Here is an 18,816-nt window from a genome sequence, read left to right as displayed (position 1 = left end):
TTTATAAGTCTTTCTAATTCACCTTATTTGCATGGTGACAACCTTGGCTATTTATCACTGGCTCTTAATGATTATTACTTCTCAATTTAGTTCGGTAACTGCAAGCCTTACAAGGGGCATCAAGGAGGTAAGCTTAGGGCAGATAAATTATTATTTGTACAGGTCTTCCCCATACGGCATTGAACTTTTAAGCTAAATTTCTCTAAGACCGTTGATTAAAATGCAAAATGGTAGTTTTCGGACTTTGAGAAATACATTTAATTATACTAAAAGCTGTACAGGTGACTGGTCAAATTATAGTGTCCTAGGATCACAAGAGAGCCATAAAAATGTCCTAACTGAAAATAACAATTGTTGGACCAGCTACATAATTCAGCACATTGTACCAGTGATAGACAATCTGCGCAAATATGCAAAACAAAGAGTTTAATAATTCTAATAGAAAATCATTTCTGGCATAAAAAGGTAAGAGACATCCAGTTTCAGCTAATGGACTTAACATTCATTTATATACTTAAAGGTCAGGGAGCTGTCTCAAATTCTCAATATTATCAGCGTCCCTTGAGAGAATAAAGATACATTTCATATTCTAGATGGCCTTCAATACAGGCTGGCACCATAGGTCAAACCCAAGGCGATACATAAGCCCTGTATATTTTTTTTTATTTTAGAACATAAGCCAAAGGCCGTCCCAAAATACCTTATTTTTCTCTTTACCCCAGCATATTCCTATTGCCACCTCCAATCCAGCCTACATTTAGCTTTCTCAAAAGAAAAATAAATAATTGGACAACGTTAGCATGAAGTCGGTACTATTATCCGTCATAACAACGGCATGACAAAATGAGACAGAAAGAAATAATCCCAAATAAAACTATATTACTGCGTCAAAGACCAACACAGACGTATTTCGAAATGATAGATTCTTTTGTGCAAATGTGACATTTATGATAAAACAGAAAATCTATTTTACTTTGCTGATGGGTTCGCTTGACAATCATTTTCATATAAATATATATATATATAAATATTTGCTTTTTTTCAGATATGTGATAGCTCCAGACTAAGAATGGTGAAATTAAAATATCAAAACACTAAAAACATATTCCACCAGCATATTCTGCATATCAGCTAGGCAGGTATACCTTAACAAGATGGACCCTCATGACTACAGCTGGCCTCTTCTAATACAAAGAATAAATGAATATCTTAAATGTGGGTGGGGGCAGGTTTTAGACGCCAAGTAAACCATTTAGTTAGCAAGCTTGGAACCAGAAATAGTGGTTCTCCAACCCAACATGTAATTTTAAAGAACAATATTTTGGTGACACGGTTTGCGGATGCTGGGAGAACATGACCGCAGACACTGAAGCCGGGTCCAGAAGAAGCCGATCAATAGCACATCCATCTATGCATATTCCTGTAGATAACACTTCATTTGACAAAACCCTCAAATGCTTTGAAATATTTAGGAAGCTGTCTAGGCTATCATATGAATGCTTTATTGCAGCCTCAAAACTACCCAATTAAAATCCCTGCTTTGAAAATAGAAAGTAAATTGCACTTGTGAGAACCTTGAGATCGAATCACAATTCATTTATCTTTGCTCTAAATCTCCAAGAACTAGTGGGGACCGCACTATATTTATTATAAGAGGCACTTTACATTTTTCAGTGTCAGCCGAGAGCACATCACAGAATGCAGATGCGCTGATCCACCATCCATTTTAGGGTAGATCAGACAAACGCCATGGACACAGGGTATTCGGACCCCGGAACCGATCTGCTGTAAGTTCTACAAATGTAGAACAAATGTAGAAGCCCGACATGTGGATCTGACTCAATGTTTTCACATTGGATGTGGGTAAAAATAATTGGGAATGGAAATGCCTGCTAATGATTACAAGCACCTCCACGAACTTCTACGCGCTCAAACCTCTTCATTCTTAGATCTGGCAAGAGGGAGGCAGAACCCAACTAGATGAGACTGGCATCTAGCCCTTTGTACACGACATTCATAGTTCAGGCATAACTGTAATTATTTTCCCATCTTAGCATTTAGGGGATTTAGTTCTAAAAAGAAGATTTCTTTACTCAAAAAACCCCCAAAACAAATAATCTGGGAGCTGAGCGTTTATACATTTTATAAGATGCTTTCATCCAAGTAGACGGGTAATATTTTCTTTACAAACAGCGAGCCGTGTTCACAAAGGTGCGTTATCAGAAGTCCGAAACAACAAAAGCATTCACACACATATAGGTTTCTACGCAGCCTATTTCTTGAATGTCGGTTCAATAGGACCGGGAAGTGCATATTCCGGTTCCGAGTACAATTGTTGCAGGTGTGAAAATTGTGACTATGTATAGTATATATAATGTAAACTCACGAGAACAGGGCTGTTTTCTTCTTATGTACCGGTATTAGTCTGTTTAATCGTATTGGATACCCTGACCGGCTTTACAGCGCCTCAAAGGCTCCTCACAGACAGATACAATATAACAGCTCACACCGAGCACTGTTACGGATAAAGGAAATACAGCAGACTCATTGTAACTGATCAAAAGCACAGACAGTACAGAAACCATTAGCAACCTCTGTATTTTCTGTGCGTGCAAACTTCGCCCATACTGGACTGCGCCTTGTTAACCTCTTCAGTACTGGAGCGTAAAGGTGCCCAAATGATGGAAGGGTGGCGGGTTGGATGCGTGGCACTTTGGCTGCAAAGCCCTTGAACATTATTACTAATATTTTGTTCTTTTAAAAATTTGGCAATGCTTATTACATCCATATGAAGAAAGGCTGGTAGTTCAGTATTTGTACCATTAGGCACATTAGTGCTTGCGACACTTGGACATGACACACACTCTCTGTTTAGTCTGCGATTGTATTGTTTTGCTATTGTTTTACTAGACTGCGCTGGAATAAACTCTCTGGAGCTCCAAGGTACATCAGTACAAACACTCACACTGCAGTTTTAAAGTGGAGGTCACCCCGCCGAGGACCTTCTTCCCAGCTGCAGTAACATACAAATTGCTGCTACTGCTTTGTGGTGGCATACTGGGAGATTATCCATTAGAGCACTTGGTCCCATAAGGCCTTGGAAGCCCTTAGCACAGGCTTAGTTTTCCTGATGGGTAATCCATCACTGTTACTAGATTCCCTGGCTGGCCATCCACACTCAACAGAATGCCAATAGCCCGCCCTAGCCTGCAAGCCTCCTGACACATAAATTATTGTTATTATCATTAATATTATGTATATATCATTAATATATTTATGCAGCACTTTTTAAAATACATCTATTCAAGGCGAATGATGAGACTAGAATAGAAAGACTGAAACAAACCGATACATTAAGTAATGAGGGCCCTGCTTGCAAGCTTACAATCTAGAGGATAGCTTTATTTTTACCAGCATTAAATTATTTATGGACTGATAATTTTAAATACAAAATGATAACGGGAAAAGTTAAAACCTGATCCATGATATGATTTTAATTCTTTTACATAAATATCTTTTACATAGAACTGATCTTAAAAACCAATGCTCACATTTTCTATTCTATCCTAAAATTGCTTGTTTTGGGGGTCTTTTTGGTAAGTAACATGTTTTTTATTTTTTGCACTAAAGTATATAAAAAAAATCCTTATCAGAATAAACTACAATAAAATGATCTTGCTTTTGCATTTTATGTGCCTTTCTTTTTCCATTTTTAACTGGCTGATACACATTACCAAATAAGCAAATATCTGCTTCAAATGTCACCAGACCGCAGCTGATAGATGAGCTTTTCATGTCCCAATCAATACTAGATTGAATTTGGCCTGCACTGTAATCTGACCTATTCAATGGTTTCCTTCAGCAAAGAAGGTGTTAATTTTCATGCCATTAAACTAGGAACAAATTGTTATTTCTTATACTAGACAAGTCAGATGACATGAATAATCAGGACAAGCAGGATAAAAAAATTATAATGATGTGATTTACCCAGTCTCAACTTTAATCTAGCAAATTTCTTGCATCCAAGGAACCGCAGATGAATATACATTCTAATTCTGGCTGCCTTGCTGTAACTCTTAGAGGAACATGAAACCAATAACATGAAAATATCATCTCTGAAGATTATGAAAAAAGGAAAATAAAGTATGGGTTCAGGGCGGATTAAAGCAGAGGAAATGATCTAGTAATTTGCCTTTCAAATTCAAAAGATAAGGAAAGCAAAAGGAAATATGGAATATACTGTATGTTTCTACTGTACGTTGTATTTGTACCGTATAATAATACAAAGATATAGGGACTTATGAATAAAAAAGTATTCTGGTATAAACATTAAAAAGTAGTTGTATCACTATAGCAACCAATGGAATGGTCCAGGAACAAAGAATTGTAATACTTTGATAAGATTTATAACGCCATGCTGAAAATACTAAATAATGCAGTGTGGGACTATATGGCACAATATGTGAGCTGAATTAACTTGCTAATAAGCCAGCTAAAGGTCGGTATGATGCATACAAATAACATCAAAAAATATACAAATATAATCCATAGATTTCCGCATTTTTAGTTTTCATTTAAAAATAATAGAGTTAATATTAAAGTAATATTAAAGTAAAACAACAATCGTTCTAAAAAAAAAAAACAATGAAAATATTGCAACACAACTCAAATTTGAGTTACACTTTTTTCATACGCCTTTCAATTAAATGAAAATCATATGGTATAAAGTATTATCTACCCCCAATTGGTATTACTCAGATTTTCTGGTTTCTACTAGATTTCACAAAGTTTTAAAATTATTAATACACTGTTTTTTCAGTGTCATTATCAAAGCAGCTTGTGTCCCATACATCATATCCTCAAGAATTTCCCAACACAACCTCTACGAATTGTCCCTGTGTTTAGAAATGCTGTCTAAGGCATGGCCTGGAGGAATCTAAATCATGAAGATGGAATCTAAATCAGTAGAGACCGTATGATCAGTGGTAATCCTACTCAAATCTCTTAACCAGATTAATAGATTCTCTTTAAAATAAAGCCCTCCTTTGTGATTTGATGATGTATCCAGCCTTTTAATAAGTAATTGGTGACATTAAAGGATAGGTATCTTGGGAAAGTAACATACATTATGGAACAATTCAATTGATGAGGATTATTGACTGACCTCAACTAATGGTCTAGGTTTACGTTCCACAGAAAACCGGAAATGACAGAGTTCACAGTAGCTGGTGTTGGAGGATGAAAGCCAGTGCTCCAGGCAGCTGCGGTGTATTGTCCCTAGAGTCCCGGTACATTCACAAGGTGAGAGAAGGTCCTCTTGGGTACTTCCTTCATGGCATATCCTGCACATTGGACGGTCATTGAAGGTACTAAAAACAAGAATAATAAATGAAAATCATTTTGCAATACCAAGACAGACAGAGAGACAACAGGAACATTAGAAGAACTTAACTTGGAAGCTGGAATTATTTATGAAGAATGTATCCTGGTGCCTTCCACAGTAAACTGAGAGAGTAGATCAGGATTGAATATAAATAACTTGGCAACAAAGCATCTCAATTAGGTAGGACATGACTCACTTAAGTCTAAAGAAAAGTTGTCCAACTGGAGACCTACCAGTTGATGCAGACCCAACTGTAATTAGACTGTAACAAGCCAGCCAGAAAAATCAAGGTATCAGAGGTTTGCATTATAACATAACTGAGTTGACTCCACTACCTCTATCTTGTAAGTATGAATGATATATGTACTCTCCATGAAAAGGTTATACACTGCAAAGCTGATAACACTGGCCTTGGCCCGGAGCTAAGATCGTTAGTTACGGCTTCCATACAAAGTACAAACAAAAGAAAGTACAAACAATCAAATATACAGTTAAAATTTTGATTCCTTTTCATAACACATAAGGATATATGGGTGTACTTACAGTACTACCGCCCGTATACACATATAGACACACAGAATTTGACACAGTTAAGAACCATTTGGTCCATCTTGTCTGCTTGTTATTTTTTGCTGTAACGGCCTCAAACCTTAGTCTTGTTTTAGTTTAATTCAGGATAATCTTATGTTTAAATCGCACATGTTTAAATTGCCTGACTGTATTAACCTCCTTACTTCTTCTGGGAGGATGTTCCACTTTTCTACCACGTACTCAGAATAAAGCATACTTATTTTGTTCTCCTGGCTGTCTGGATTCGTTGGCATAATCCAAAAATAAAAACAATGTAACTGATCTAGCAGCATCTAAGACACACATCTTAAAAAAAATGGTGTCTACACCACTTTCAAAAAACAAAATTATAAAAAAACCTTAAATCTAAATGTAACTATAAAAACACAATATCCCATCTTCATCCCACTACAATACAATAACTGTTTAAAGTAATAGAGCTAGTATGTAGGCACAATTCCAAAAAATAATTGCATTTATGTAATTACATTTTCGGGTTAGTTGAAAAAACTATTTATTAAGTAATTAATTTATCTACCAATTTGGGTAAATTGCTTTTGCGTGGAGAATGAAAATAAAATTTGCGTTCTTCAAATAGATTTTTGGGAACATAGTTTTTTTAGGTAGATCTTATTATGTGCCCTTATTTCATATATGTGCTCAATTAAGTATAGTTAGCTGCAGCGTCTCACCTGCTACCATGATCACGTAAACAGTTTTCCCTGTGTGATAAGCTGGATTCCCTAAAAACAATTGTTGTGTCTGGTTACACTCCTCCACTGCGTCAGCAGTGTAGATTTATTTTCTCTGGACCCTCAACTTTCACCTTCAACTACGATCTGACTATCTCCATTACCTACTGTAAAGCCTGTCCCAATTGTTTAAGCGGCATCACCACTAAGAATCCAGGAAGCTCCCACTTCTTGTTGATCTTGCTACAGGGACCTTCAAATTCACATCTGGCATATTACATTTTCACACAACTATAACCTCACCCATTTTTGTGATTTTAGTGATTTCCTGCACCGACATCCTGTCTAATCCTTTGGGTCTACCTTAGGTCTGTTTGAAATACCATTCTCCATTCAGTTCTTCCGCCATTTACTCGTACCAAAAACCCTAGGTATGAACTCAGCAATAGCATATAGAACCCTCAAACTTTCCATTATGAAAACTATAGAATATTATTTATAAACATCTTAACTATGGAAAATGAAATTAATATTTACTGGATTCATATATTGATAAGTATAAGTAATTAACCTATCCTTTAGTATTAAATTATTTTGATTATTATCTTTCTATTTATAAAAACCAAGATATTATTGATCAGTGGAGAGTTACAGATTAGACATGTATTAGAAATTAACAAGAGAATCCTTTGTAGATAAATAACAGCACCAGTGCCGCCATTAGGAGACTAAAGACCTATAAATAATAAATATCTATGAAATGAGCAATGATATTAATTACTTTTTTTTTTTTTTTACTGAAAATAGCATTACAAGGAAATTACTATAAATAATACTTCTATACATAGGGCATCCTCTAACTACAAAACAGGATATGGCAACATATTGTGCCCATACATGCACACACATTTTTAAAAGGGGTTAGTTTTCAACAATATTTACTAATTGACCAGACTTCACTGGACAGTAGGTGGGTGTACCAGGGCCATGCTGGACATCTTCAGATTGCAAAGGGAAGTAAACATGATGTGTCCTTAATTTGCTGCACTAAGTTTTCTTGGCCAACCGCTGCATCTACGGTCCACAACATTGCCCATTTATTTGTGCTTCTTCAAAAAAGCTTGGATAGAAAATCTAGAAACCCCTGTCTGCCTTGAAATTTCCCACCTGGAAGAGGCATTACTGATGCAGTATAACTACCTTGTGTCTTGTTGCGGAGCACAGTCTTGCCATAGTGTATAACTTCTGACATTAAACTGTCTTCAGCAACCCAATCTTATTAATGACTATGGCTTTTTTATTCCTCCTACACAACGGTTTCTGTTAGTGTTTGTGTTTTAAAATACATGATAGATTGATGATCATGAGCACCTGTTAGGTGTATGATTAAATAATCATACCAAACACCTAACTATATATCTACAAAGTCTTCAATGTAAATCTGTACCAGGTGGATCAGTGATGTCGTGTTCACTCTTTTCATACAGCTTGATGTCATCCATGGAGAGGAGGTGGCTGTCAGAAGTTCTACTCCTGAACTTGTACCTGTATCCAGTCCTTTTGATTAAGCTGGCTGAGGGGGTCCAAGCCTATGGAGAACAGCAGCGGGGACAGTGCCTCACCTTGGTATATGCCACACATAATGGTCACTTGTGCTAGCCGTCTTGAGTTGCCTTCCAGTGTTGTCTTCCAGACTCCCATTGAGTTCTTGAGGAAGGTCCTTAGTGTCCTGCTGACCATGTGTGTGGCATTGAGTTGTAGGCTTTCCAAATGTCAATCCAGGCTGGCTCAAGACTTTGGGTCTTGGGCAACTGCTCTGTCTATTTGCAACAGGTGCTTGGAGCTGTTAATGTTGTTCCCAATGTCCTTCTGAGCTGGCCCATGTGATGCCTGACATGACTTTCCATGTGCGTTGGTAAGTTATTGGTCGGTAGTTAGAGGGTGTTATCTTTCATGGTCAGCACTGTCCTTCCTTGTGTTAGCCAGTCTGGGTGGGAGCCTGTTGCTTGCACGTGGTTCATCTATGCTGCCAGGCATTGATGTACTGCTGTCAGTTTCTTCAGCTAGTAGGTATGGCCCATGACTCTTCATGTTATTGACTAGCTGCTGGATGTTTGCTACTGTGATGGTGACTGGTTCCCGTTCTTAGAGCTTGCTGTGTTCTGCACTCAGGTCTTGGAGCCACTTTGCATTTGTGTTATGTGCTGGAAGTATATATATATATACATATACATATATATATATATATACATACATATATATGTTCTCCCAAAGAACATGGCATATGATTTCTGTTTTTTTTCTAAACGTTCCCAACTTCTGCTTTCATAACTGAATGTCTGACACTGTAATGTGAATTACGGTGAGGGCACGACATGAAAGTACATATTAAGTAATATAATGAATTTAAGATGAGACATTTATTAAATACCAGTAGGTGAATAGGGATAAGTGACAGTTCATGAGTGAAAGCTAAAATAAACAAACCTTCCAAATTTTGTAGAAATCAGAAACAAACACATCTGCTTCCCCACTTAGCTATACACTCAACACTTACATTAGGATGCATAGAAATTTAATAAGACTTCTCTGTGAATTTAAATTACAGTTCTGGGCAGCAGGTCATCGAAAATATATTACGGGATTAGAAAGGGCAACAAAATAAACAAAACTGAGTTTAAGAACCTTATAATGAGATACATTAGCCTAAAGTGGGTTGCATATTCTGGGAACTAAAAAAGTGCTTTGATTACCATATTCAAGGTCAATCTATGGAACTCCTAAGATTATCTTCAAAATATCTGCTGTATGAGATCACTTATTTTATGGGCACAGTGAAGGCACAAATCCTCAGTCAAAAAAAAAATATAAAATGATTTCCACAGACGCATGGGATTACGGGCACAGAAAAGTTGTCTCACATTAAAGAATTTCCTGTATATATGAGACAGATAGCAGTTTCAATGTGTGGAAGGAATGGACACATCTGTGAGAAATTTAAAGGCGATTAAAAAAAATCATGGCTATTTTTTTCATTATCCAGTTGGGTATTTGTCCATTAAGAACAATGGATTGTCATACCCCACAGGCTACCATTAATCAGCAGGCAAGAGAACACTGTTTGGTCAAACCCATTCCCCACCAAGGTCCCACCCACTCCCTACATAGTCCCTATTGGGTTAGCCCTGCCCCTAAATGTGGCTAGCTCCACCCCCTTATCACAGTCACACCCTGAAGAGAGGGGGCACTGTACATTACAAAAATGCAAGTGCCAACCATAAGATGTTAGAAGCCATGGTTAGCTTGTTTGTGAAATATAAATAATAATAACCATCGGTGGATTTGAAGGTATATCATGACATATGTTCAGCACAATACATCTACTGCAGTGGAAACACCGGGGAAGAGTAAAGGAGCAAATGAATATGGAGGAATTCCCGAGAAATTTGCAAGGGATACATCATGTAAATTTAAAGGGAACACTCAGCTATGATGGTGGAGGTGTCCAATTAAGACCATAAATACTAACTGCTAGTAACTAACTGCATCTTTATTACTATTAAATGTATCAAAAATAAGAACAGTATTTCCAGAAAAGCCAATATATGATTGTTTTTCAGATATCATTCCACAAAATGTGTGTATCTGATTTTATAAACCCTTTGAAACCAGTGTAAAAATGGTTTCTGCTGCAACAGAGTAAGTGTTTCATATTGATAACGATAGTCAATTTATGTAATGGGTGGTCAAGAGAGATCACAACATAGATACCTTTAAGAAGAAGTAGAAATAGCTAAATATAAAGCAGTGTATTACGACACTCTTTATCAAGGAAATGTACCCATGTATTTTTTTAATTAATCTGGAGTAGCACAATAATTTCAATGGAACTCATTCCCAATTTAAAAGACGCTCTATTCTACTCTTTTATGCCATTTACTTAATATATGTCAATGTTACAACAACATAGAGGGACAGAATAAGGCAAGATGATTAGATGCAATTCCCATTGAGGTTTTATTAGCTACAGTGTTTGTGAAACCTTTATATTTCTGCAGAATACAACCAACATTTTCTACCCACCAGAGAGGTACACAATATTTGATCCCATGAGTTGAACAGTTACAGTAAAGCCCTATAAAATAAACTTTATATCAGCCTTAAAGGACATTGTTTTATAAAAACACATACTTTGTACAATTAAGAAAATTGTAAAATAAAGATTTTATTTTGAATTAAGAATTGTTTAATTAACTAAGGATTGCTGGGATGGCTCACATTTTGTTACAATTTAGAAAAATGGAAGCACAAATCTCCTGTAAAACAAAAAATAAATTATTATATATCCAGGCCATTTTAATTAGTCAATCCTGTTATTTATCTATACTTGCCTTAGCAATGCTATTTAATAATAATGCAGAATCCAACTACCCAGTCTGTATTCCCCATCACAAGCATTAAGTATTACTTAAATATATAATAATAATTATTTGTCACAGATAGACAGATAGTTTTCCCCATCATTCACGGATCTTTTAAAAAAGAAACAGCTCCTACCTGTATAAAGATATGAAATCTTGCATTAGAAGAATGGGTCTACTATACCTCTAGTGGGAGGCCATGTTCATTTTAAACAGCATTTCTGAATTATTTGGCTGGCATGGTGCTGCACTTCCATTAATGCTGTTTTTTTTCACTTAAGAAGTCATGGTTGGTTGGAGGCATGTCATTTAGAATTGAGGCCAACCTAAATACTTTGCTGCATTAAAATAATATCTTCTTACTGATTTGCCACGCACACACACAGATATCAGCAAAGCCTCTAAGGTTATTTGACATCTATGCAGAGAGAAGACTTTCAAGACTTGCAGAGAGAAAAATATTTGCTTTTTGGCATGAGGGAATGTGTTGATAGAAGTAATTTATTGGAACTGACATTAAAACACAGCCAGCAGGACATTAAACGATTGCAAAGTAAGAGAGCAGAAGCAAAATCTAAATCAAATCAATATTTGGTGTGACCACCCTTCTTTACTCTTTGACTGTATGCTTGGGGTCGTTGTCCTGTTGCAGAATAAATCTGGGGCCAATCAGATGCCTCCCTGATGGTTTTGCATGTTGGATAAGTATCTTTGTGACCAAATCCCCAACTCGCTTGCACAAATGTAGTCCCAAACATGCTTCACTGTTGCCTGCAAACACTCATTCTTATACCACACTCCGGCCTTTTTATTTGTACATTTGGTCATATGCTCATGAGACAATGACCATGCAAATATTAATGTAATTTATGTACAAATAATAAAGGCATCCAAACAAAACCCCAGCCGTACCTCCGCTAAACATTATATAAAAACATATGTCAAAGAAACGTTCTTTTATGAATATTTATTGTGCAAGCAGCATCAGAAAAGATCATCTTTGTAAACAGAATGCAAGCAAACAGCTACAGTACAAAACACCTGTATAGACAATGAGCTTCTAAGCAGCCCTCCGTCCAAGGAGCGGTATCAATGACACTTGAGCAGAGTATATTTACATAATACTGTATATCTTGCATAAAATAAATACTGTTAACGAGGGAACATTAAGGAAGCATAAATTCATTCAAATATAATAAAATATAGAGCCGCCTTTCCTTGGGGAGTTTATTTCCTGACCCTGCATCCTGTGTGCGGGAAATAATTTACAGCTATCAATTGGTGTTGCTGATTGTTTGCTACCAAAAGCAAGTCTACAATGGGAAGAACATTCCAATATACAGGATGTAGGGAAGTACTTTCAAAATTCTCTTCAAATGTAGGAACATGCTAAAAATGTAAAGTATTACTCAGGTTAATTTTTAATTTTAGAGGGATTTTCTACTGGACCTGTCACTAGGGGCAGGCAGTGATTAGTGTTTGAGGCTTTAACTCTTCAATTGGGAAGGTTTTTAGTTCCCCAAAGACTGTACTTTTTTGCAATTTTTTTTTACCATATGTCGGTTTAATCAAGATTTCCCTTTTCTGTGTTTGATGTAACCACACAAATTAATTTGTTTTTCAGAAAAAATATGGCTTTCATTTGAAATCATAGAAGCATGCAAAATTTTTTTTTACCATATAAAAAAATATATATTTTTTTTTGTAAGTTTGCTTAGAATTTCTTCTACACAGTAGGAGCCACTGATGAACAATTACCCAATTTTCCCTGATTACAGACATAGCCCACATCTATCCCTTACATAGTACCCTATAGGTATTTTAATACTTCAAGCTTAAGGGATTTGGTGTAGTGAATGTATTATACTTTTATTATACTGTAGTGCTAGAGCAATGGGATGTCAGGGGTTTTTACTGATTATTATTATTATTGTTATTTATTTTTTGTACCATTATCAGTGTAAAAAAATATTTTTCATTTCTTTAAAAAAACAACACTTTTAATTTACTTTCCCTTTATGGAAAGAAGGAGAAATATTGTTTCTCCATCTCTTCCCTGCGATCTCTCCTGCACTGATCACACTGTGATCAGCAAGCACGGCTCCACTAATTTGCATTGCTGATCGCAAGCAGGGGGAGCAATCAGAGATCTCCTGTACTCCAGTGGCCTTCCGGTGGGCATCAGCAGGGAATCCCCTATTACGCGATAGGGCATTCTTTATATAAGGAGAAATTGATGAGAAAGATGGAGTTTGCGGGACAGTTGTAGTTTTACCTCACTGGATCTATTCACCAAGCTGCAAATGCATGTATGTTGGCTATAAATTAGAATCATCTGCAGATGCAAACTCTCTAAAGCCATCTTCCATTTGCAGTAAATCACTCTCAACATGCATATGCTCAAGTGCAGGAGAGAGAGGGTGATTTGGAACATTCCCAGGGGGGTGCAAGGTGAAATGGGAGCCACTCTTCCCTGCACAGATAAAAATAATAGTAAAAGATTTAAATATATATATATAAAAAAATATTAACCAATGGGGGTGGTGATTGCCAAAGGGGCAGGGTGGAGGTGTAATGAAATAAACCGTGGAGGTTATAGGGCCAAGGTAAAACCCTGCCATCTGATTCTCGGATGGACAAGGGATTGTGATAATTGACCCAGCAAACAGTCCAGTTTGGCCATACATCAAGATTATGACCTAGAGGTGTGTCTGGACCCAGTAAGATTATAACTTAGTACTCTAAGTATTAAGAAAATTAGATGTCAATAAGATAAGTCAATACTGGTAACAGTTAGAACTTTTATTCATTCAGTCTGTACCTCAGAAACCAAACTTAAATGTGTTCATGCCAGACTTGCTTTTAGTCTGATACCAGTACTGTCACTAGTTAATATCCCACATTTTGAGGTCAGACTTAATATCTGTCTGATTAATATTTAAAACTACTCAATTGGTTTTTAATCAACCTTGTACTTTACACACTTGTCTTCTTTATGTTGGAAATTACGATAACATGATTAAAAAATCCCCTTTGTTGAAATAAGTCTCTCCATTTTTTTCCTTCAAACTACTACAAGGATTCTCTTCTTCAAGTATGCAAATTAGCTTTTAAAAAAATGACTACACACACAAACAATGTGAGAACTATGTCGATATGCCTGTTGTTCCTCTGGTTGTGTTCTTCCTGAGGCTGTTAATGCAGAAATTAAATGGTTAACAATGAAGTAAACACAGTTTTTGCGGTACCTCTGAGTGGTTAGAGTCCGTACTACAGTTGACAGCAGTTGACCGTCTTTTGCTGAAACTTGCATGACATACTGTGGCTGCCCATTCACAAGACTGGTACAATCTTCCACCGTCTTTCCAGAGGGGAGAGCGCTTGTACAGTCTGGTAAGACCTCAGGAAGGTGACTGCAGCGGCTGGTTGTCATAGTGACAGACAGCAATTATGGTGCTAATGGCTTCTGTATACGTAGCGTGCTTCCATCTGCAAGAGACGGGGGGGAAAAAAGCGTTAGGCTTTGACTTGCTAATGGTGTGGCACATGGATTACATTGTACACTTTGTGTAATAGTTCTGAAAACAGAGGGCAAGCAGCCTTTGGTTCTAATAGGCTTTAACACATGTTGGCGAAAGCCTTGCAGCTGGAAAAGTTCTAATGTGCGGAACATACACTTGCGATAAAACAGTTGCATTCATCCTATAAAAGAAACGGAATAGCTTTATACACTCGCAAAGACGTAAAATAAAATGTGTAATAACCCTTTAAATACTTTAAATAAGGGGAACAATGCAAAATTCAAGGCTCTGCTGATGTCTGCTGAAACTGAAAAAAAGAAATGATAACTGCTCCCTACTCTCCGTCATGTGTGACCAGCCACATACTGCTGTCTCTCCTCAATGACCCATGTATTGACACTTAGGCCTTGTGTCAAACCGAGTCACACATAAGCAACTGCAAACAGTTCTAACCGTTGTAAATTATCTTCAACACAACAGGGACTGCGAAGCAGACTGACCGCTTAAAGAACTAAATTAATGCAAAAGAGCCTTAACGAATCTACAAATGGATATAAAAACCCGGATGCTTTGGGCTATGATTTTATTAATGCCTCGTGTCTGGATGGTTATAATGCAAGTTGCAGAACAAAGCTACTATTCCAATCAGGGATGTGTAACCTTTGGCTCTTTTTTTTTACACGTGATTTCCGTGGTAAATGCTATAAAAGTCATGTCTACAACTGTTATCCCAATCATCATCATCATCATCATCATTATCATCATCATCATGGAACCTCCCATTTTCCACCAGTGATTTTCATGTTGTGCAGCCATCCTCTTGGCTGACTGAGGTTCATGGGAATTGTTATTAACAGTCGATGAAGAGTCACAAATTGTTTATTCTTGATTCTGAATGACTTGAACAATGTTTTCCTTTCACGGTTACTGTAGGTACTGGTTCATAGTTAGCTAATTGTCACAATTAGGTTGTTCCTCCAAATTGGTGATCCAACAGGGGCTCATGTTTCATGGTAAAGAGGCTTTTCACGTGCAAAATAAAGGCTAGATCAGTAAGTACTACGGAAGCAGATTATAATGTGCTTTCCAACTGTTTTGCCAACAGATGACCTCAAAGGACAAGAGTGACTAAAAAGTTGGCAACTACGCCAATCACGTAATTAAGGTAAATGAACATGTCTTCATATAATGCACATTGTCTTAACCACTCTAAATACAGCTATATGGACAAAATGATAACTCCAGCATTTTTATGTGTTTTCCTAGCTGTGCTCCTCCCAAGTTCACCTGCTTGTTGAGCGTCACAACGGACTGTAAATTAGATTTCAGGTAAAATAGATTTCAGGTAGTAGGAGACTACTTTGCATGAGAAATTCCCCATTTTTTTTACAAATATGTATCTATAGGTAATGTATTCCAATTCTGAAAACCAAGCCAAGATGTGATACCAGCTGTAAGCTCTGTTTTTTCTGATGATCCAAAAAAATCCATGGATGAAAAATTCATACCCTGCCAATCTAAGTTCAAGCTTTTAACTCAAGGATCCACTCTTGTTACAATGCTTTATTATATAATAACTAGGGCACCAGTCGTATTATATTCAGCACACCGCACTTCTCCTGGAATGCAGCTTAACATCCAAAATACTCTTCAATCAAATAAAAGAGATTTCATTAAAATCACTATAAATCCATATACAAACGTCAACCTTGATTCGTAGGTATGTGCACTTAATTTGTCTTTATTGAAAAAAATAAACATAAAAATGTGTTGTTTGGGTCTTCAAACAATATCTGAAAATACCTACTATGTCATTCAACACATCTGTTTGAACATTCACTTCTCCCTGTGTACTAAACATGCATAATGTAGAATGCCACACAGCTAAACCACATTGTATGTATTGTCCCTTCCACTTTTATTATACAACATGAATAGAAAAGGGCAAGTTTTTAATCTGCCAGCCGGTAAGGATGTTCAAAGCTCGAAAAAAGAGCTTTTAACCCCTTCGAGACAAAGGCTGATTTTACTTTTTGTACCCTTTGTGACAATGGCCTTTTTAACATTTCTGCGCTGCTTGTGTTTAGGTGTAATTTTCTTCTTTCCCGTTTACTGAACCCACACACATTAGATATTGTTTTTTTCAGGACAAGAAGGGCTTTCTTTAGATGACATTGTTTTGATTGTATCATATTATTTACTATTAAAAAAATTATAAAATATGGTGAAAAATTTAGAAAAAAAATGACTGTTTCTAACTTTTAGTTGAAAAATCTTTTACTCATCTATAAAAGGTAATGAAAAAACCCGCTAAATAGATTCTACTATTTGTCCTGAGTTTAGAAATACCCAATGTTTTTATGTTTTTTTGCTTTTTTCTACCCATTATGGGGCAATAAGTACAGGTAGCGTTTTGCTATTTCAAAGCCATTTTTTCCAAATCTGGTAATTCTTCCCCCCATGTGCCATTTCGGGTATCTTTGAACCCGGCCAATGCAATTTACCCCATCAAGTCATATATTTTTGAAAACTAGACAGCCCAGGGTATTCCAAATGCTAGTATTTTAACTCTTTCCATGCACCATATCTACCACCAGTCTTTGTCAAACTTTATGGTAGTCATTTTTTTGCATTTGTTTTGTCATACACATTTTACTTCAGGTATGAATTAAAATGTTCTCGTTTATGTCACTATCACAAAACACCCCAATATGTGTTCAGCAACATCTCCTGAGCGCAGCGATACCCCACATGAATGATTTTGCCTGGCTGTTTGGGGGCAAAAGGGCCACATTTGGGGCATGCGCACTTTTCAATGTTGAACTTTGGCATTTGGGGATCCACTGCCCATGCCCTATTTGGTACATCTTTGAGCCGGGCCATTTCAGTGTGCCCAATAAACCCATATATTTTTGAAAACTAGACACCCCAGGGTATTTCAAATGCTAGTATTTTAACTCTTTCCATGCACCATATCTACCACCAGTCTTTGTCAAACTTTGTGGTAGTCATTTGTTTGCATTTGGTTTTCCACACACATTTTAATTCAGGTATGAATTAAAATGTTCTCGTATATGTCACTATCACAAAACACCCCAATATGTGTTCAGCAACATCTCCTGAGTACAGCGATACCTCACATGAATGATTTTGCCTGGCTGTTTTGGGGCAAAAGGGCCACATTTGGGGCATGCGCTTTTTTCAATGTTGAACTTTGGCATTTGGGATCCACTGCCCATGCCCTATTTGGTACATCTTTGAGCCAGGCCATTTCAGTGTGCCCAACAAAACCATATATTTTTCAAAACTAGACACCACAGGGTATTTTAAATGCTGGTATTTAACTCTTTGCATGCACACATTTTACCACCAGCATTTTTTCAAAGTTTGCAGTAATATTTTTGTGTGTGTATTTTTCCCACACACACCTACTTTATGTATGAATTTACAGCTCCTGGTATATGCCGCTGTCACACGACACCCCATAATGTGTTCAGCAACATCTCCTGAGTGCAGTGATACCCCACATGCATGGGTGTGTCATTTTTTGGGGGAACTAAAAGGCCACATTTGGTACGTGTGCATTTTTCTAATTGGAAATTAGATGTGTGGCCATCCTTCCCCCCGTGTTAATTGGGACGTTGTTGAACCTGGCCCATTCAATTTACCCCATCAAATCATACATTTTTTAAAAGTAGACGCCCCACGGGCATTTAATATGCCAGTATTTTAACTCTTTCCATGCGAGAATTGTTTTAAGCTAATATGCTAATTTTAGGACTTGCTCACAAAAATATATTTTTAATATATATATTTTTTTTTTCTTATTATTTTTTTTTAAAAAAAAAAGTAACATTTTTTTTCAACTTGGAGGTTCCCCTGATAGTGACATCAGTGGGAAATGATTTTTACATTTTACTGTTTTTTTACTATTTTTTTCTAATTATTATTAATTTTATTTTATTTTTTAATTTATTTTTACTAATCACACTGTGATTAGAAAGCTGGGCTCCATTGACTTGCATGGTGAATGCAGTACCTGTATTCAACCTGCAAGTGGAGCCAAAGTTCTCTAGATGGTCTGGACCATCTAGCAAACTTTTAAAATTTGTGGTTCCTGTTACAGGACGGCGGCCATCTTCCTTGATGGCGAAGATTGCCGGCAGCTGCGGCTGTGACCGCTCTCCGGAGCGGTCACAGCCCATCAAAAGGTTAGTGTTTGGTGTCGC

General features: G+C 36.8%; 1 protein-coding gene across 1 annotated transcript in view; it reads right to left on the bottom strand.

Moving 5' to 3' along the window:
• The window catches only part of MARCHF3 (membrane associated ring-CH-type finger 3), an 86,740-nt gene that overhangs the window by 20,688 nt on the left and 47,236 nt on the right, over nucleotides 1-18,816 (bottom strand). Inside the window, exons 2-3 of the mRNA XM_053473856.1 lie at nucleotides 14,315-14,555; nucleotides 5,165-5,369 (exon numbers count right to left, since the gene is read on the bottom strand). Coding sequence (XP_053329831.1) covers nucleotides 5,165-5,369; nucleotides 14,315-14,499 — 390 coding nt within the window. The 5' untranslated portion in view covers nucleotides 14,500-14,555. The remainder of the gene's footprint in view (nucleotides 1-5,164; nucleotides 5,370-14,314; nucleotides 14,556-18,816) is intronic.

Source organism: Spea bombifrons, chromosome 1, assembly GCF_027358695.1.
Source record: "Spea bombifrons isolate aSpeBom1 chromosome 1, aSpeBom1.2.pri, whole genome shotgun sequence".
NCBI lineage: Eukaryota > Metazoa > Chordata > Amphibia > Anura > Pelobatidae > Spea > Spea bombifrons.
This window is presented reverse-complemented; position numbering and strand designations above follow the sequence as displayed.